The sequence below is a fragment of the Loxodonta africana genome, chromosome 25, assembly GCF_030014295.1.
Source record: "Loxodonta africana isolate mLoxAfr1 chromosome 25, mLoxAfr1.hap2, whole genome shotgun sequence".
Lineage (NCBI taxonomy): Eukaryota > Metazoa > Chordata > Mammalia > Proboscidea > Elephantidae > Loxodonta > Loxodonta africana.
The window spans coordinates 34,668,910-34,689,974 of NC_087366.1; the positions used below are offsets into that span (position 1 = coordinate 34,668,910).

At 41.6% G+C, this 21,065-nt stretch overlaps 1 protein-coding gene across 1 annotated transcript in view; it reads left to right on the plus strand.

Moving 5' to 3' along the window:
* The first annotated feature begins 248 nt into the window (after positions 1–248).
* MAP3K21 (mitogen-activated protein kinase kinase kinase 21) overlaps positions 249–21,065 on the plus strand; it is a 70,005-nt gene continuing 49,188 nt past the window's right edge. The window contains exon 1 of the mRNA XM_010591015.3: positions 249–1,074. Within this exon, the coding sequence (XP_010589317.2) occupies positions 249–1,074 (826 nt within the window). The remainder of the gene's footprint in view (positions 1,075–21,065) is intronic.

Consider the following 21,065-nt stretch of genomic DNA (forward strand, 5'->3'; position numbering starts at 1 on the left):
CCGCGGGTGCAGCTGCATCAGCAAGAGCCACTGAGGAAGAGCTGGGCTGAGGCGGGGGCCTCCGGGTAGCGGACCCAGCGGCCCTGTAACCCTCCTCTCCCCATCCCCGGACCCCCGGACTCCCTCCTCGTGGCCGGCTCCGGGGGCGTGGGCACCGCGACTCCGCCGGACGATGCGCCCGCCCGGCCGCCCCGGAGGCTGAGCCCGCAGCCCTGCGACCCTGTCCTCCTCCTCTGGACCACCCCTCCATGGCCTTCCCGGGCGCCGCGGGGGCGGCCGACAGGCCCGCGTCCCCGGCGCTGGGGGCTCCCGCGGCCGCCGGCTCCTCGTCGTCGTCCTCAGCCTCCTCCAGCGGCTCGTGCTCCGCGGCGGGCGCCGGGCGCCTGTGGGCCGCGCTCTACGACTACGAGGCGAGCGGCGAGGACGAGCTGAGCCTGCGGCGCGGCCAGCTGGTGGAGGTGCTGTCCCAGGACGCCGCCGTGTCGGGCGACGAGGGCTGGTGGGCCGGCCAGGTGCAGCGGCGCCTCGGCATCTTCCCCGCCAACTACGTGGCGCCCTGCCGCCCGGGCGCCTGCCCGCCGCCGCCGCCTCCCGCCCCGCCGCCGCCGCCGCGGCCCGGCTCGCCGGTGCACATCGAGTTCGAGCGGCTGGAGCTGAAGGAGCTGATCGGCGCCGGCGGTTTCGGGCAGGTGTTCCGGGCCACCTGGCAGGGACAGGAGGTGGCGGTGAAGGCGGCGCGGCGCGACCCGGAGCAGGACGCGGCGGCGGCGGCCGAGAGCGTGCGGCGCGAGGCGAAGCTCTTCTCCATGCTGCAGCACCCCAACATCATCCAGCTGCGCGGCGTCTGCCTGCGGCAGCCCAACCTCTGTCTGGTGCTCGAGTTCGCCCGCGGCGGAGCGCTCAACCGCGCCTTGGCTGCCGCCGCAGACTCGCGCGCCCCCGGCCCGCGCCGCGCGCGTCGCATCCCCCCGCACGTCCTGGTCAACTGGGCGGTGCAGATCGCGCGGGGCATGCTCTACCTGCACGAGGAGGCCATAGTGCCCATACTGCACCGGGACCTCAAGTCCAGCAACAGTAAGTGGGAAACAGTGGCGGGCAGTCCTGGGGGTGAGGAGAGAAGTTGGGGAGGGCACTGCTAGCTCCAACCCAGTGCCCTGGAACAGCGCCGGGCAGGCAGCCCACCCCATGCATCCCAGGGTGGACCCTCCGGAATAGGGCGCCAGGTGGAAAGGGGCGGGGACCAGCTCTCACTGGGCCTGGAGCAGCCTTCCGGGGTTCAAAGTTCCAGCTAGACCTTGGCGACTTGCTTTGAGGCCGATAACACACTTAGTTTGACTTGTTGCTTTTGGGCGCTTTTTGAAAAATGTGGATCAGATTTGCATGTAGACGAAGTAGTTGAAACCTGTATCTCCTGAAAACCTTACGGGGAGATTTGGCCTTTAGGTACAATAGGTGGTTCATTTGGGTAGGACTTTGTAGACAGGCCTTCCTGAATTCCTTCCTTGAGGAACCCATGGCCCCCTTTCCTGCGTAATGGCTTTCACCCAATTTCCTCTCTCCTTCAGATTTACAAGTGCTGTATCGAGGTTGCCATTCTCCCACTTGAATATGGCTTTGTGTTCTTGAACTTCTATAGATTTTTCATTCAGACATCTCTGCAAATGAAGTGTGATTTTATTATTGGTTCCGTGGCTTGAGTGTTGGTGAACAGCCTGTAGTCAAGAAACACCAGCTTGTGTTATACGCTTGTGGGTTTATTGAGAGCGAGTGTATTGTCCTGGCACAGACACTTGACATCCTCAAGACCTGGCCTGTATCGTTTAGTGTGTTTATAAATCAGGTTGAATTTTCCAGATGTCCGTGAAGAACTGACATGACTTAAATACAAATCGTATTAAATTTTCACTGTACAAAAGAGCTAATAGAATTGCTGTTTGAAGTTAGTTCTTTAATATGGAAGCTCACTCCATGTGATAGTCTTAGAATAAAGTGAAATCCCATGACAGATTGAATGTTGCAGCCAGAACTGGTCGTGGCCTACTACAGCAGGATGGCTTTTAACCTTGTAAAACCTGCTAGGACAGGTGCTAATGCAAACTGAAACAGTGTCCTTCCTCCCTAAGTCGACTAGAGGCAGCTTCAGGGACAAGAATAAATGATGTATTTGTCATATGTTTTGTGAATTTTTTTTTCTTTTCAAAAATCCTTCAGTCCTGGAAAGTTTTTGAACACGAATAATGTAGTATCTTTATTTGGAAATTATAAATAATTTGGGTATTGATAGGTACTTATAGGAGCCCGGTGGCACAGCTGTTAAGAGCTGAGCTGCTAACCAAAAGGTTGGCAGTTCGAATCCACCAATTGCTCCTTGGAAACCCTATGGGGCAGTTCTGCTCTGTCCTTATAGGGTCGCTATGCGTTGGAATCAACTGGACGGCAACCGGTTTGGGTTTTAGGTACTTATAAGCATTTAATACTTTTAGGTTTTATTTTATGACAGTTCCCCTCCCCCAAGTCTCTTATTATTTAAAATTGCAACTGCTGAAGTGACAGGAGCAAAATCTAACAAAATACTGTATAGAAAAGTGGTAGTGGTAGTGGTGTGTTCTTGGAGCTTCTGACAGGGGCCAGATAAATGACTCTAGAATTAAAGTAGCACAGTTTTCAATGTACTTTTTTTTTTGGTAAATGCTTCAAACCTGACACAGTCTGCCTTGCTAATTTGTACTGATTCCCTAAAAATACCTTTACTGAAAGAAATGTTTAACCTGCTGCCATAGGTGGTGCAGTGGTCTAAGCATTTGGCTGCCAGCCAAAAGATCGATAGTTTGAATCCACCAGCCGCTTCTTAGAAACCCTACGGAGCAGATCTGTTCTGTCCTATAGGGTCGCTTTGAGTTAGAATCGACTCAATGACAATGGGTTCAGTTTGGTTTGGTTTATAGAATAGTGGCGTTCCATAAGCCTGGGTGTCCTGTCGGCCCTCTCGCCTGAAATGCTCACAAGCCTGTGTCTGCTGGGAGTTTTCTGAAGAACCAGGCATTCTAGGGACAGCAGTACCATCATTCCCTCATCTGTCCCTTGGCCCTTGCAGCAGGTCTGGGATAACGTGGCACCAGGTATTCCACAAACTTACTCCGTTGCAGAACATCACATCAGCGACACAGGTAAACAGTTCAGGTTAGATGGATCAGTAGACCCAAAAAAGGTAAAGGACCTATAAACTTTTTTTTTTGCATTTTGCGGTTTTGTTTGGTTGTAATATTACTTCACGTCTATAGGATGGGTGGGTGAAGTGGAGCATGCTTGCTACTAGGGCAGGCATGGGAGGGGAGGTTAACCCGTGTCCTTGTTGTTGCAAGTAGTAAACTTTTTAATATAAAATAAAAACTTTTAAGGAACTCCTAAAACTGTGAAATAGTAAGAACAAATAATCTGACCCTGGAGTAATAAAAAAAATACCTACGGTTAAATAGTTTTTATTGACACCAGAAAAACTTGGAGCACCACGTATATGGTAGATATTATGCAATTTGAAGGTAATTATATGTTGTAACTTAGTTTTTGAAAGACCTTTTCTCTCTGAGAATAAACTGACAGATTTCATGGAGCATTGTAATCTCTGTAGTTGTCAGGTAAGGCTCCCTTTGCTTTAAATTGTTGACCTTTTAAGAAGACTTAACTGGCTAGGCACTAGCCTAGCCAGATATTTGTTAAATGTGATCCTCATTGTAGCTATTGCTATAAAATTACTATAAAATGAAAATTTTGCATAGGGCCTAAAATGGGCAAATCACAGTGCCTAGCACCTTTTTTTTTTTTTCTGTTTTTATTTGTTAATGAATGCAGGTACTGTGGAATTCTGTTATGATACGAAGCTATAACTTCTTGTTTAGACTTTGAGTAGAGCAGACAGTCTATTACAGTGTGATTTGTTTGATTTTATTGGTTATTTGTTCAGACTTTGAGTAGAGCAGACAGTCTATTACAGTGTGGTTTGTTTGACTTTATTGGTTATTTGCTACTGATGGTGGTGAGTTGATAATGTAAACAAGGTTGTAAAAATCAATATTGGATTTTATTTTGATTTTGTAGCTAGCCTACTATGTAACGAAGAGCCAGCATGAGACTACTTGGATCCAAGTCAGTAGAAATCGCTGTTTAAAACAAATGTTTAAATTCGTCAGAAGAATATATTATGCTTGACAGATTTTTGTTCCCCTTTCCCAATGGGCCTTCCGAAGTTTTATTTTGCGTGTTGAAGCGATAGTTGATATATTGTGATGATACAGTTTTGTTGCTTTTCTAACAGATACCAGCAGATTGAAAGTTGAGCCAAATTAACAAGCAATAAGATATGCTAGTCCCTGTAATTCCTGGGGTGCAAAATAAGTACAAAGTATATTATTTGCCCTCAGTTTGCTAACCATCGAGTTGGCTCCGGCCATAGCAATCCTCCATACAAGAGAATGAAACTTTGGGTTACTGGAGGACTGCCAATTTTATGTGTATTCTGAGAATAGGAAAAAAAGTCATCATGTGCTGCATTTATTCACACATTTGAGTGCCCACACTGTGCCAGTCACTTCTGGGTCCCTATAAGGGACACAGGGGCAAACCAAATGACAGTATCCCTGCCATCCTAGAGCTTAATGTAGTAGGAAAGTTAGACAGGAATCATGGAATTACAGATTTTAATAAGCACTCTTAAGACAGCAAAGCATGGAAAGGGGTAGAGAGGGCTGGGGTGGAGGGTGGGGCTGCTATTTCAGGCAGGGGTGGTGGTCAAGTAAAGCCGCTCTGAGGAAGTGACATGAGCGGAGACACAGGTGATGAAGGCTGCTGAGCCACACCAAGATCAGGCAAGGGAACATAACGTGGAAACAAGCCTCGCTGAGCAGAGAGAAGGCAGGTCCTAGTGAATGAGGCCCAGAGTGGAGGGAGAGGTAGGTGCGGCTCAGACCAGCCCAGCCTGGCAGGCCTTGTAGATTATGTGGCATAATTTATATATATATTTTAATATCGTTTACTGTGTTCTACTTTTTTTCTTTAAGAGTGAAATACACATTACATGATAAACTGAGCCACAAATTATGGTAGCTACTTCTTTCCTTTTTATTTCAATAATTGTTTTATTACCTCATTTTTTAGCCTTCTGGGAATAATTATTATCAATATCTACAACTACATCTACAGTGTATAAATAGACATAGTTAATAGGTATACTTAGTATGAAATGCTATTTAGAGCTCCAACTAAAACTTAAACTGTAAAAGGAATCTAAATTTTTTTTTTAATCATTTCTTATTAGTACAATGTAAATAAAGGAACTATTTGAGACAATGATAGCAAATGTAATTTCAAAATAAGGTGCTTGCAGAGCTCATAAGCATGATTCGGGGGGGCTACTGAGTATGCTTTTGTCAGCCAGATGGTACATATCCTCTTCTCTCGTCTGTTCTTTTACTCAAGACTTATTGTGTCATGCCATAGATGCTTCCTGTTCAAATGGGCATAGAGAGGACAGTCTAGATATCTCAATGGTAACTGAGAGTTAAATTGTTTTTTTAAAAACAAAGGTAGCTGAAAGATGTATTTTTCAGAAGAGCAATCACAAAAGAGTTACCTCATCTCCCCCTACCGTTTTCATGCATGAGTATTAAAAAATAGACAACTTCTCATTTTTATAGTTGTGAGGGGAGGCAGTTTAGTTCTAGACTGTGCAAACTTGTTCTTCGTTGTGCACCTTTGATCGTTTTTGTAGTCACTGTCAAGTATATCAGGAGCCCTTGGGGGCTCAATTGCTGAGTGCTCAGCTGTTAACTGAAAGGTGGGTGGTTTGAATCTGCTAGCCATTCCGAGGGAGAAAGGTGTGGCAGTCTGCTTCCGTAAAAATTTAAGCCTTGAAAATCCTATGAGGCAGTTCTACTTTGTCCTGTAGGGTCACTATGAGCTGGAGCCAACTGGACGACAGTGGGTTTTTATCAAGTATGTGAAAGCGTGATAAGGAAAGAGGAGAGGTGGAACCTGTCCATCTATTTCAGAAGGTGATTTGTAAACCCTGCTTTCTCACACTAGCAATTAAGTGTTGAACTTTTCCATAATAGTGCAGGTAATGGAAAGAGCATTGGCTTCAAGTTAGTCAGACCCGAGTTTGAAAATGGTGTTATCATTTACTAGTTGTATGACCTTGGCAAGTCATATAACCTCACTGAGCCTGAATTTCTTAATGTGTAATATTGTGTACCAGATGGCTCTCTTGGAAATTCACAGAAATCCTGTAGGGAAAATCTACTTAACTTTTCTTAACCCCTCAAAGGCAGTTGGGTAAATACTGGCATGGAAGCTTTTGGCCTTTTTAGGGAAGAAGGAATAGGTAGGTGTGGCTGGAATGAAAGGCAGAGAAGGGATTTTATGAGCTAGAAACAGGCATTTAGCACGTGGAAACCAGTGAAGGTTTTTGAGGGGATAATCTACCACTAAAAGACAAACATCTACAAAATATATGTATATATAAGCTTGGAATAATTTACTTTATGACTGTACTATCATAGCTTGTCAGAGGGCAGTAATAAAAAAATAAAATTATTTACTTAGGCATTGGTTTGACGTAAATTATTTAGCATTTACAACTGGAGCCTAGTTTTATAATCATAATTTGTTGAGTGCATTTATGTATGCCACTTTAATGAATCCTTGTGATTTATTAAAATTAGAAGATACTGACTCGCTACTTTGTCAATCTGATGATTAACTCAAATATCAGTGTGTCTGTTCCCAAACTCTCTGAGGTACTTGCAGGGCTCTCAGAAAGTGGAAACACCCCTAAGGAAGGAATTTCAGTGGGCAAACGGTTCCCTGAGAGGCTGGGAGAATTATGGTGGTTTTATTTTGAAACGTGAAAACTTAAATGTGTACAATTGGCCCCTAATCAGTGTGATTCAGTTATTTTTTAAAATTTACCTTCATATATTTTTTCATCTTCTTGTTAGTTGCCATGGAGTCGACTCTGACTCAGGGTGACCCCATGTGTGCAGAGTAAAACTGCTACATAGGGTTTACAAGGCTGGGATCCTTCAGAAACAGATGGCCAGGCCTGTCTCCAGAGACGCCTCTGGGTGGATTCGAACTGCCAGCCTTTCAGCTAGTAGTGGAATGCTTAACTGTGCCACCCAGGGACTCCTTCATCTTGCAAAACCAAAAAGCCAAACCTGTTGCTGTTGAGTTGATACGAACTCATAGCGACCCTGTAGGGCAGAGTAGAACTACCCCATAGATTTCCAAAGTTTGGCTGGTGGATTAAACTGCGACCCTTTAGTTAGCAGCCAAGCTCTTAACCACTGCACTACCAGTGCTTTTAATTAGATAATAGTAGTAACATAACAGGAGGAACAGGTAACATCTATTAAAAAAAAAAAAAACCCAAATCCATTAGCATCAAGTCGATTCCTACTCATAGCTACTGTATAGGACAGTGTAGAACTGCCCCATAGAGTTTCCAAGGAGGGCCTGGTAGATTTGAACTACTGACCTTTTGGTTAGCAGCCGTAGCTCTTAACCACTATGCCACCAGGGTCTCCAAACATCTATTTAGGCCTTACTAAGTGCTGCACGCTTCCCAAACTTTATTGTCATTTAATCCTCACAGCAGCCTTTTGAGGTTGTTGTAATTGTTAGGTGCCATCGAGTTAGTTCTGACTCGTAGCAACCGTATGCACAACAGACCGAAACAGTGCCCTAAACAGTGCCCAGTCCGGAGCCATCCTGACGATCATTGTTATGCTTGAGCTCATTTTTGCAGCCACTGTGTCAATCTGTGTTGTTGAGTTTCTTCCACTTTTCCACTGATGCTGTACTTTGCCAAGCATGATGTCCTTCTCCAGGGACTGATCCCTCCTGACAACATGTCCAAAGTATTACATACAGTCTTGCCATCCTTGCCTCTAAGGAGCATTCTGGTTGCACTTCTTCCAAGACAGAATTGTTCGTTCTTTCGGCAGTCCATGGTATATTCAATATTCTTCGCCAACACCACAATTCAGAGGCATCAGTTCTTCTTCGGTCTTCCTTATTCATTGTCCAGCTTTCACATGCATATGATGCAATTGAAAATACCATGGCTTGGATCAGGCGCACCTTAGTCTTCAAGGTGACATCTTTGCTTTTCAACACTTTAAAGAGGTCCTTTGCAGCAGATTTACCCAATGCACTGTGTCGTTTGATTTCTTGACTGCTGCTTCCGTGGCTGTTGATTGTGGACCCAAGTAAAATGAAATCCTTGATAACTTCAATCTTTTCTCCGTTCATCATGATGTTGCTTATTGGTCCAGTTGTGAGGATATTTGTTTTCTTTATGTTGAGGTGCAATCCATACTGAGGGCTGTAGCCTTTGATCTTCATTAGTAAGTGCTAAGATACTTTATTCCCCTTTTACAGTTGAAGAAACTGAAGCAAGCCATTAATTGACTTGATTAAGGTCACTCAGCTTGGCAGACGTTTACGAATTGAACCAGGACCTCTGATTCCAGAACCTGAGCTTTTATCCGCCCCATATATTACCTAGATTACCAGGTCTCAGATGGTTGGACTCAAGACCACAAAGAGCTTTTGTTTATATGAGTTATATCTATTCACATTTACCATATTAGAAATTTAAAACAATACATTTAAAAATAATGAATTATACAGAATAACAATAGACTTATCACATGTTAGCATAGCATATTTAGTGGGGGAATTTTTTTTTTCCAAATAAGAAAAATTTAGCAAGGAGAGTGGCACTGTTTTACAGTTCTGAAGCTAACTTTAATGCCAGCTTCATGGAAGAGTGATGGATGCTCCTGTCTGCTTCTATATTCAATCTGCTGACATTTTTGGGAGCCCCAGGGGTCCATGGACCATCCTTTGAGAACCACTGGTCTAGGCAATTAGTTCTGTTGTAAAGAATAGCCCTCTAAAGCCGCTAGTTGTTCCTAAACCTAATGTAGCATCAGAATCTCCTTGGTGAGCTTTTAAAAAATGATCTTCCCTGTCTCACCTTGAGACATTCTGGCAGTGGATCTTAGTTGGGAACAAGCAATGGATTTTTTTCTTAGCATTCGATTTTTTAAATCTTCGAATATACAAAATTGGAAGAATTTTAAGTGAACACTTACATACCTATTGGCTGGATTCCACTGAAATTCTCAATGAGATGGATTGACACAATTGCCAAAGCAGTGGACTCAAACCTAGTAACAATCATGAAGATGGTGCAGGACTCAGTGACATTTTGTCCTGTTATCCATAAGGTTGCTATGAGTTGAAGCTAACTCCACAAGAGAGCAGTAAACTTTCTTTACAGGGACGTGGTCGTTTGATGGTAGAATTCTTGCCTCCTATGCAGGAGAGCAGGGTTTGAAAAAGCACCTCAAGTGCAGCCATCACCCATCTGTCAGTGGAAGTTTGTATGTTGCTATGATGCTGAACAGGTTTTAGAGGAGCTTCCAGACTAAGACGGAATAGGAAGAAGGGCCTGGCGATGTACTTCCAAAAATCAGCCAGTGAAAACTCTGTGGATCACAATGACCTGATCCTGTTGTGCATAGTGTAGCCGTGAGTCGGGGACTGACTCGATGACCACTAACAACGACAGAAATTTACTTTAACACAATTTAACCCTTATCCATCTATCAATCTATCTTAGTTTTTTGGTGGAGCAATCTGTTTTTTTAAAAGCCTCCAGGTGCAGAGGCAAGTTTGGAAGCTACTTTTCAAAGGGCCAGATTTATGGTTTCCATCTTATGTGAGTTTTCTGAATTGACAATTCTTCCAAGGCCACAGAGCATGCCTGATGACAGTGTATAGGTGATCATAGAAGGTGCCAGGCGAGCCTACAGATGGCTCATTCTGGGCATGTGACTGTAGGAAAAGTACCATCTCAAAGCGTTTATCCCTTTGACACTACAGACAAATAGTGTTATTGTGGTATCCAAGGTTTGACGGCTCTACTTAACTACACAGCTGTGGGCTCTTGGGCCCTAACTTTCTGAATAGGGTGTTGTGAGGGTCAAGTGAGATAGTGTACACCTGGAGTCGGCACACTTTTTCTGTACAAAGGGTCAGATAGTAAATAATTATGGCTTTACAGTCCATACGGTCTGTGTTGCAATTACCCAGTCCTGCTATTGCATCCATAAACAACACATAACAAATGGGCGTGGCTGTGTTCCAGTAAAACTTTATTTACAAACACAGTCAGTGTGCTGGATTAGTCCCATTTAAACACATATTTATTCATCTTGGTTGGGCGTGGAGGTCTTTTTAATTTAGAGCCTAACTTGGTTAAGGTCAGCCAGCAATGTTGGGAAACAATCTTGAGCTTTGTTCTCTCTCTGAGTGCTGAGATCTGTGTGTTTTGGCATGCCCGCTTATGACTTGGGTTGATAAGTTGAGGGTCAAGGAGGAGGTAGAAGGTACTAAATTCCTACTGTAACTGTTTCAGTACCATGGTTCATTATTAGTTGGTGCATTTTTTAAAACTTTTGGGAAAAGAGCAAATCACATGCCAGTTGGGGGAGTATTTTGATTCTGTATAGAATATTGGAACTGGTATTTGTGAAGATTTGGATTAATATGCAATTCTTAGATCAAATACTATCAAATATCTTACCTTCTGTTTATGAATATATTAGTGCAGAATACTGTGGAAGATTTCTGCCTTGACTGTTAAAATATTAAGACGGTAACAAAGGGACAAATATTGTATGACCCCCCTTGTATCTAGAATAGGCAAGTGTATGGAGACCAAAGTCTACTGTGATTAGAGGGAGAAAAGGAGATTCATTGCTTAGGGGACATTGTTAAGGGTGATGGAAAAATTTTGTAATGGATAATGGTGATGGTTGAACAATGTTATGAACAATTAAAGTCACTGAATTGTGTATATGATGTTGAAATAGCAAATGTTTTGTTACATATGTATTTACTACAATTTAAAAAACAACTGATTCCCCCATACGTGTGTGTGTATACATATATATATACACACACATATACGTACACACACACACATATATATATATATATTAAGGTGGTGGGAAGATAGAACTAGACTTCACATTTTAATGAAATGTAAGAGGCTCTATCGTTAAATTGAGTATTGTGTGTGTCCAGTGGTTTTTGTTTTGAGGCATAAGCAATGTAAATGTATGTTTGGTAGACCACTTCTATATTTTCTTTACAGAAGTCTGTCTTCTTGTATTTAATAAGCTAAATTGTTCATTCATACAATATTTATTGATTGTATACTATGTGCCAGGAGTACTTCCAGGCTCTGGGTATTCGGCAGCAAGTATTTCTCTTGTAATACTTACATTCTAGTGGGTGAGACAGACATTCAGTAAACAAATCAGTAAAATATGTAGTATGCTGGATAGTGATAAGTGCTTAGTAGAAAAAATAAAGTTGAAAAGGATGGTAATGATGTTGGAATGAGCAGCTGAAATTTTAGATAGTATGGCCGTCTTAGTTATCTAGTGCGGCTCTAACAGATATACCACAAGTGGATGGCTTTAAAAAACAGAAGTTTATTCTTTCGCAGTCTAGGGGGCTGGAAGTCCAAATTCAAGGCGTCAGCTCCAGGGGAAGGCTTCCTCTGTCTGTCAGCTCTGAGGGAAGGTCCTTGTCATCAATCTTGCCCAGCCAAGGAACTTCGCAGCACAGGAACCCCTGGTCCAAAGGACGCACTATTCACCCAGCTCTTATTTCTTAGTGGTCTGAGGTCCCCATGTCTCTGCTCCCTTCTTTTATATCTCAAAAGAGATTGACTCAAGACACAAACTAATCTTGTAGATTGAGTCCTGCCTCCTTAACATAACTGCCTCTAGTCCTGCCTCATTAACATTGTAGAGGTAGGATTTACAGCACATAGGAAAATCACATCAGGTGACAAAATGGCGGACAATCACACAATACTGGGAATCAAGGTCCAGCCAAGTTGAGGGTATTTTGGGGGGGACACAATTCAGTCCATGACAATGGCTAAGGAAGACATTACTGGATAGGATGGTTTTTTAGCAAAACCTGAAGGAAATGAAGGAACGAGTCATCTGGGGAAGAAGAGGAACACAAATTACATAATCCTTGAAGCAAGAGGCTGGTATGACTGGAGATGAGGGAAGGAGGGGGAGAAAAGTAGGAAATGAAGGCGAAGAGAGGTCACACCAAGCAGGGTCAGGTAGCCATGTAGGCCTTTGGCTTTTACTGTGACCCCAGAGGGTTTGGCAACAGAGGAAAGCTGTGATCTGACATGTTTTAACAGGATAGCACTGGCTGCAGTTTTGAAAATAGACTGAAGGGGGTGGGTACAAGAGCATGCATATAAATTTGGGAGTTATCAGTGCACACCAAAGCACTGAGCTCCATAGGCTGTGATCTTTCAGAAGTAGATTGCCAGGCCTTTCTTCCAAGGTGCCTCTGGGTGGATTTGATCTACAGCAGCTTAAACCATTTGAGCCACCCTGCAACTCCTCACCAGCATGTAGACGATGGTTAAAGCCCTGAGATGACTGAGATTACTTAGGGAGTGAGTGTTGATAGAAAAGACAAGAGGCCCAAGGACTGAAGTTCTCTAGCAATTAGAGATCAAGGAGATAAAAAGGAACCAGAAAAAAAGGAGCAACTAGAAAGGTCAGGAAAACCAAGAAGGTGTGATACTCTAGATGCCAGGGAAGAAAGGATTTCAGAGAAGAATGATCAGCTGTTTCAAATGCCGCTGATAGGATCAATATTCCAAATAACTGTTATTTTGTTTTTATAACAGTCTTCATTTCTTAATTATGCAATATCCTAGTACTCTTTCAGGAGGGCAGAGGTGAGTTGGTTTTCTACCATTGGCAGGTGACTCAGTATGCAAAAGCTTATCATAATTCATCTTCTTTATACTTATTTTTTCCCTTGTAGTATGCATTTACTCATTCATTCAACAAGTGTTTATTAAGCATATGAAAATGCTAGTTGCTATGCAGTAAAAGAAAAATAATTAGATGCAAATTCTATCTTCAGATTGCTTACAATTTAATAAGAGAGATAGAGACAGGAGAGACATTAAGATAAGGCAGTAATTAAGTGTCTTGGAAGTGGTGCAATTTAAGTGTATCAGATGCAGAGAACTTCTAGAACTGGAGGCTGTGAGGGAAGACACCAAGGGAAAAGCTAAAAAACCCCACCCGTTGCTGTTAAGTCGATTCCAACTCATGGTGACCCTATAGGGCAGACTATGAACTGTCTCATAGGGTCTTCAAGGCTGTAATCTTTAGGGTAGCTGTGAGTTGGAATCAACTCAACGACAGTGGGTTTTAATCTTCATGGAGACGCGCTGCCATATCTCTCTCCCGAGAAGCTGTTGCTGAGTTTGAACCACCAACCTCATGGTTAGTAGCCGAGCACTTAACCACTGCACCACCAGGGTGCATATAATTTATAGGCTTATAGAATATTGGAGCAGGAAGAGATTGATGAAGTTGCTGATTTTTTTTTTTTTAATAGAAGAAGAAATTGAAATTACAACGGCTAGCTGGCCTGTGAGCTGTGTTACGGTTAATGTTGCAGACTAAGACCAGTGTCTTCAGAGTCTTACCCAGGGCTCCTTCCCTGATGCAGGAGTGGGAGGTAGAATGGGAAGTATGGCTTTTAAAGAGGGAGGAAAGGAAGGCTTTCCCCACAGAAGGCACGAGGAGGCATGAAAACAGAGAAATACAATATTTTAGTTTTGGGCAATGGCTTTTAGTACACAGAATTGGTTAGGATATAGGATTCATTTTGAAGGGTACAGGAACTGAAGATAATAATTTAGAAGGAGATTGTGTTGTGAAGGGACTTGGAGGCCAAGATAAATGTCTGGACTTTATTCCATAAGCAGGTCGGTGCGGGGGGCAGTATGGGAGCATGGTGCTAGTGGGGAATGGATGGAAAGAAATATGAGAAATATTCTGTGCTATTTGGTAAATTTAGAAAATTGTCAATCATTTATTCCATGTAAATCATTGATTGCTTTCAAAGTTTAAATTCATAAAGTAATCTTAAAATCTTAGACTGAGAGAAGTGGTGTTTGTTAATACATCCATTCACATAGTTGCATTTCTCAATATGTTTTCTTTCTCTCGCTCTCGATGTATTCCTAGTTAAAGATTAATTGAAACTAACCCATTTGCCTCATTAAATGAAATTCAGGCACAGCAATTGCATACATGTGGAGAAAATGGATTAGATACATTGTGATGGCTTTCTAAAAAATACACATTACATGCTATAATTTTGAAAATACCAACTTGAAACTTCAGAGGAGCCGAGAAAATCAAGGGCCTCGTGGTTCAATAAGTAGGCTGAGTACAAGGTTGTAAAGGCCAACTGTTAAAGAACGGGGCTAACAAGGGTCAAAAATCTTTATTGAAGTTGTACAAAAGGATGCTGAAACACTTGTTGCTAGACTACTAGCGGGAATTTACCATTTCTCTGGCCAAAAATGATTATTTGCTTAGATTGTACGTGATAATTTCTTGTGGATGGCTAACATGCTGTAGTTCTTCCTGCAGGAATGACAGGAAGCGGAAGTTGGCTGCCACCTGATGTCCCTAGGCCGAAACCTGGCAGCCTGCCCAATTATACTACCTGTGGTGAGACAGGCTATTTTTGGTTTCGGTCACATTGCCCAAAAGATAAGGAATTTCAGGAATTCTGCTGAACACTTTTGAAATAGAATCCAAAACAATGGGCCTTTCATGGCACTCTGAACGTTTGACATTGAGGTTGTTATTTTAACATGTTTTCTTTTAGTTCAAAGTGTCAAGGCTCTCTCTTAGTTCCTATGGAAACTTTGGACCTGGCAAAGAGAAGAGGTGTTCTAAAACTGTGTGTCTGCAAAGTTTGCTAGCATTGCATCCCGCCATGACTTTTTAATGTAGAAATGAAATTTACTTTTAATATGTAGGTTTTAGTTCATATTTTAGTTGTTTTCATTTAGTTCAGATCTGCCTTGGTTGCTACGAGTCGAAACCAACTCGATGGTAGCGGGTTTGGTGTTTGGTTTCATTCAGCCTTTACTTCCTAAGGAACACCAGGGTTTATTTGGTGTCTGGGTGTGGGTCTGTGGATATGGAATGGTTTTAATGCCTATTTTAATCAGTACTTGCTTGAATGGCTTCCTATTTGGATGTTTGTAAGAATAATGAGATAATGTTAGAAGGGCTTTGGAAAACAACATTTTCTACATCTGCAGCTAATACTTTGGGGACTTTTTAGTGGTAAGAAGAGATATTGTTTACAAGTGAAATTAGTAGTTAGGGAAAAAATATATAGCTGAGTAAGTAGCTAATTTACCTGTTTCAGCTTTTGTTTCTGTGGACTTTTGAAGAATTGGAGGTCTAAACCTGTTTTTCAATAGATATTTATTTTTCTCGATATTTGTGAGGAGAAAGAACTGAGAAATAAATACGCCTTTAGTTGACATGGGCCAGTTGCCATAGAGTCGATTCTGACTCACAGCGACCCTGTAGGACAGAGTAGAACTGCCCCATAGGGTTTCCAAGGTGCTGGTGGATTCGAACTGCTGACCTTTTGGTTAACAGCCAAATGCTTAACCACTGTACTGCCAGGGCCCAAGTTGACATGAAAGGAAGGAAAATTCAAAAATTAGCCTCATAAGCAAGACACAAAATGAGAATTCTGGTTGTTTGGCCCCATTTTATAACTGATAGCTTTATGGGTCACACAGAAGAGGGTAGGGAGATAGTCATACAGACTGAATATGAAACCAGCACTATGTTTGTAACCATAGGATCTTGGCCTAACATTTCTAAACTGTAAAATAGAGATTATAATTCCCTCATAGAATAGTGTGAGGATCAAATGAGATGTTATGTAGACAACAAGTATACATAGCAGAGAATCAGTAAATGGTAGGTAGTATTCTTATTATTGAACTGGTGATAATTATCATTAATAAAAATATTCCATATTCCATTGACCTGTGTGATATACAGGATTCTGTGATGTGAGTGACAATAAAAACTAAGCCAAACCCATTGCTGTTGAATTGATTCCAGCTCATAGCAGTCTCATAGGACAGAGTAGTACTGCTTCATAGGGTTTCCAAGGAGCGGCTGGTGGATTTGAACTGCCAACTTTTGGTTAGCAGCTGAGTTAACCAGTGGGCGACCAGGGCTTCTGGACCTTTAAAATCAGTATAATATAGATGGACAGAGAATAAGAGCAGTTATTCCAAATGGAAGTGAGTTTCTTATTTCTTTCTCTACTACCTCCCATTCCTTCTTTCCTTTCTCCATCCTTTCCTATTTAGTATAACATTAAAAGTGGGAAAGATGGTAGAATTTTGGCCTTACCACTTAGCAGCTGTATAATCACGGGCATATAACCGCCCTAAACGTGATTCCTTATCTGTGTAATGGACGTACGAATAGTAGAGGGTCTTCACTCTCTAAGTCTTAAAGTGACAAGATGCTACAACACAATAGTATTTATTATTTACTGTCCCCACTCAAATATCCCTCCATGTTTAAACCTGGTGTGGTTCCTTCCATATTCATTAGATCTTCACCTTTTATTGTGAACATTTGATAATACACAACAAATATAAATCCATTGCAAAGTGAAACTTCAAGCCTTGCAAAGGATACAGGATTTCCTGAAATGATTTTGAAGACTCACTAAAACACTTTCAACCCATTGATAAAGGTGTGTGTGTGTTTGTAAAATGGTTACAAGGTTTCAGGACTGTTCTGAGCACTTTACGTATATTCGTTGATGCCTTACTCCCATCTTATGACATAGGTGCCAGCCTAATTCCCATGATAGACAAGGGACCAAAAGCACAGGGAGGTTAGTCCAAACCAAGGAGTCTGGCCCTGGAGCACGTGTGTTTCATCACTACACTCCGCTGTCTTTAATTAGATCAGTGGAGAATGAACCAGTGACAGGAAATCCAAAGGAGGAGAATGAGCACCTCAAAAGAGAAGAGATTTCCAAAGGATGAAGAATGCTTTTGTGAAAAATTGACGAAAGCTGTCGACTAAGCAGTCTAGGCACTGGTTATGACAATGGGCTCAGGGGACAGAGTGCTTGAGCTTCAACAGCTTCTCAACTGTGTGACCTTGTACAGGTTACTCAACAGCTCTGTGCCTCAGTTTCCTTATCTATAAAGTGGAGATAATAGTGTCTACCTAAAACATTGTTGTGTGGGTTGTATGATTAAAATAACTGTAAAAGTATGTAACATATACAATACACTCAGTAAATGTTTATCATTATAAACTAATAGTTGAAAAAATAACTGCTTTTATGATCTCTTCTAACATTTAAGCATGAAAAATGTCATGTCTTACTCCATTCTCCAAATTTGGTTGCATAATTTAGTCTAGAAAAACTCCAACACTTGTTTCATTTTTTTTCCTTCCAAAATTACCATAGGGTTACAATTATGACAAAAATGTCTTTATATAAAACATGAAGTAAATTTATTTTCATGATTTTTAGTTTTATTTTTCAAAATAAAACTAGAATAGCAATTTCTTCATACGCATACCCTAAACAAACAAACCAAAAAAAAAGAAAAATTGCTATGATCAGTTCCGACTCATGGCGACCCCACGTGTGTTGGAGTAGAACCGCACTGTATAGAGTTTTCAGTGGCTGAGTTTTAGGAAGTAGATCACCAGGCCTTTGTTCTCAGATGTCTCTGGGTGGACTTGAACCCCCAATTTTCACTTAGCAGCCAGCACGTGAACTGCTTGTATCTCTAGGAGCTCCCTCTGTGCCCCCACACATACCCTACTTACTCTGAAGTGTTTTTTTTAATTATTATAAAATATAAAAAAGTTTGCCGTTTTAACCATATTAAAGTGCACAGTTTAGTGACGTTATTTTCACCTTGTTGTGCTACCATCACCACTGTCCATTTCCAGAAGTTTTATGTCACCCCCTTAGCAGTAACACCCACTCCCTCCTGCCCCACACCCTGGTAACGACTAATAAACTTTGATCTCTATGCATTTGCCTATTCTAAATATTTCATATAAGTGGGATCATACAGTATTTATCCCTTTGTGATTGATATTTCACTTAACATAGTATTTTCCAGGTTCATCCATGTTGTGGCATGTATCAGGACTTCATTTCTGTTCATGGCAGAGTAATATTTCATTGTATTATGTACCACACTTCATTTACCCATTCATCTGTTATGGAATATTTGGGTTGTTCCACTTTTTGCCTATTATGAATACTGCTGCAGTGAACACTGGTGTGCAAGTATCTTATGAGTCCCTGTGTTGAAGTCTCTTGGGTATCTAGGAGTAGAATTGCTGGGTCATATGGTACTTTGGGTTTTTATGGTACTTTCATTTTTAACTTTTTTGAGGAGTCACTAAACTGTTTTCCACAGTGGCCTCACCATTTCACATTCCCATCAACAATGAATGAGGATTCCAGCCTCTCCACATTCTTACCAGTACCTGTTGTTTTCCTTTTTTCTGATAATAACCATCCTAGGGAGGCGAGGTAGTGTGTTAGTCATCTAGTGCTGCTGTAACAGAAATACCACAAGTGGATGGCTTTAACAAAAGGGAAGTTTATTCTTTCACAGACCAGTAGGCTAGAAGTCTGCATTCAGGGAAAGGCTTTCCCTCTCTGTCGGCTCTGGAGGAAGGTACTTGTCATCAGTCTCCTCTTGGTCTGGGAGCATCTCAGCACAGGAACCTCAGGTCCAAAGGACATGCATAGCTCCTGGCACTGCTTTCTTGGTGATATGAGGTCCCCATGTCTCTCTGCTCGCCTCTCTCTTTTATATCTCAAAAGATATTAGCTTAAGACACTAATCTTATAGACCTCATCAATATAACTACTGCTAATCCATTTTATTATATCATAGTGATAGGATTTACAACACATAGTGAAATCACATCAGAAGATAAAATGGTAGACAGTCATACATGGGAACCGTGTCCTAGCCAGGTTGACAGAGATTTTGGGGGGACACAATTCAGTCCATGACAGGTGGTAACTCATTGTGGTATTTCTTGGCATTTCCCTAATGACTAATGATACTGAGCATCTTTTCATGGGCTTCTTTTTCTCTCTTCTTTGGAGAAATGTCTATTCAAGTCCTGCTCTGGAATTTTGGTTACTGTCTGTGAATCATCTTGTTACTTTCTTTTTTCAGTATTAATTATCCTCTATAATGAAGACAAAGGATGAAATATAGGCAGTCCTCAGATTAGAAATGAGTTCCATTCCTAAGTCTGTCTTTAAGTTGAATTTGTATGTAAGTCAGAACAGTTAGGTATGGCTCATATCTAAGATCAGTTAGTGAAATGTTTGTCTTAGTATATAGCACATAGTTTACCTTTCTGTGCCTAAAAAACATTATAGAGACACTTCCAGATACACTAAAACATCTTTAAGATAAGAATACAGTAATAATAATGTTTTGATGCACATCACAAAGTAGCACCTATTTGTTATTATGAACCATTGTATGTATCTCAAATTTTTAATATACTAGGCTTTACGGGGGCTGGTTCATAACTGTGGGTTGTATGTAAGTGGGACTTTCATAACATGAAGTGCAAGGCATGGAGTGAACACACAGTACTTGTTAGCAAGTCTGTTACCAACTCGTTATTTCTGATAGGTGGGAATGGAATGAGCAAAGTATAGATACAATAATATACATTGTTCAGGATTTGTTCCATTTTTTCTATAAACATTAAGCACCTGCTCTGAATTAGACTGGACATAGAATAGGTATGTGAATATGAAGGGAAACGGAATATATTTTTCCTCATCTTCCTCTTCTCCCAGCTCACTCACTCACACACACACACACTCACACACTCCTCACATATTTATGCACACATTCATGCATACTCATTCACACACACACTCACACTAACCCACTGCCGTCGAGTCGATTCCGACTCATAACAACCCTATAGGACAAAGTAGAACTGCCCCGTAGAGTTTCCAAGGAGCGCCTGGTGGATTCAATCTGCCGACCTCTTAGTTAGCAGCTGTAGCACTTAACTACTATGCCAGCAGGGTTTCCCACTCACACTAAGAGCTAACTAATTGAGGAGTCAAGTATAAACAAAGATTATAGTACATTGTACTTCATAAGTGCTGTGATGGAGACAAAGTTTATGTGACTCTAGAGGAAGGAGCGTTTGTTTCCCTTTGCTTAGGGGATTTGGAGGGTTTCACCGGGAAGGTAACATTTGAACTGGATGATCACAAACATTACCCTAAAAAAACCACATACTCTTTAGCCATCAAGCTCAGTCTTCCCCTTCATCCCAGGCCCAGGCAACCATGAATCTACTTTTTGTATCTATAGATTTACCTATTCTAGAATTTCGTATGAATGAAATCATATGTTAAATGATTTTTTGTGACTGACATCTTTCACTTAGTATAATGTTTCCGAGGTTTATCCATGTTGTTTCATGTTGTCAGTACTTTATTCTTTTTTATGGCTGTGTGATATTCCATTGTATGTGAACCAGCCTGGTTTCAGCAGAGGAAGCTCACCTATTAAGGAGGGAGGTGTAGAGTGGAAGTGTAGGTCACTGTGCAAATAGGGAGGCTCATGATTGCCCAAGTGTGCTCATTATCCCTGAGTCATGGGAAACCATGGGAGGTTTTAAGGTTTTTTTTTTTTTTTAAATAGAGGTTTATAGAGGTATAATTTATATACAGTAAAATTTACCCCCTAAGCTTAATATTTTGACAAACATATGTAGTCCCATAACCACCACTACGATTAAGGTATAGAATTTCCATCACCCCAGAAAGTTCCTTTGTGCCGCCTTTGCAGTAGTCCAGCCCTCAGTCCCTGCAGCCACTGATATGATTGCTCTGATTTCCATTTCTGTCTCAGAAGGTCATGTGGAGTCATAGTATGTAGCCTTTTAAGTCTGGCTTCTATCACCTGGTGTAATGTTTTTGAGGTTTATCCATGTTGTTGTATGTATTGGTTGGTTGTTCTTGGATAGTTTTTTAAAAAGAGTAATTTC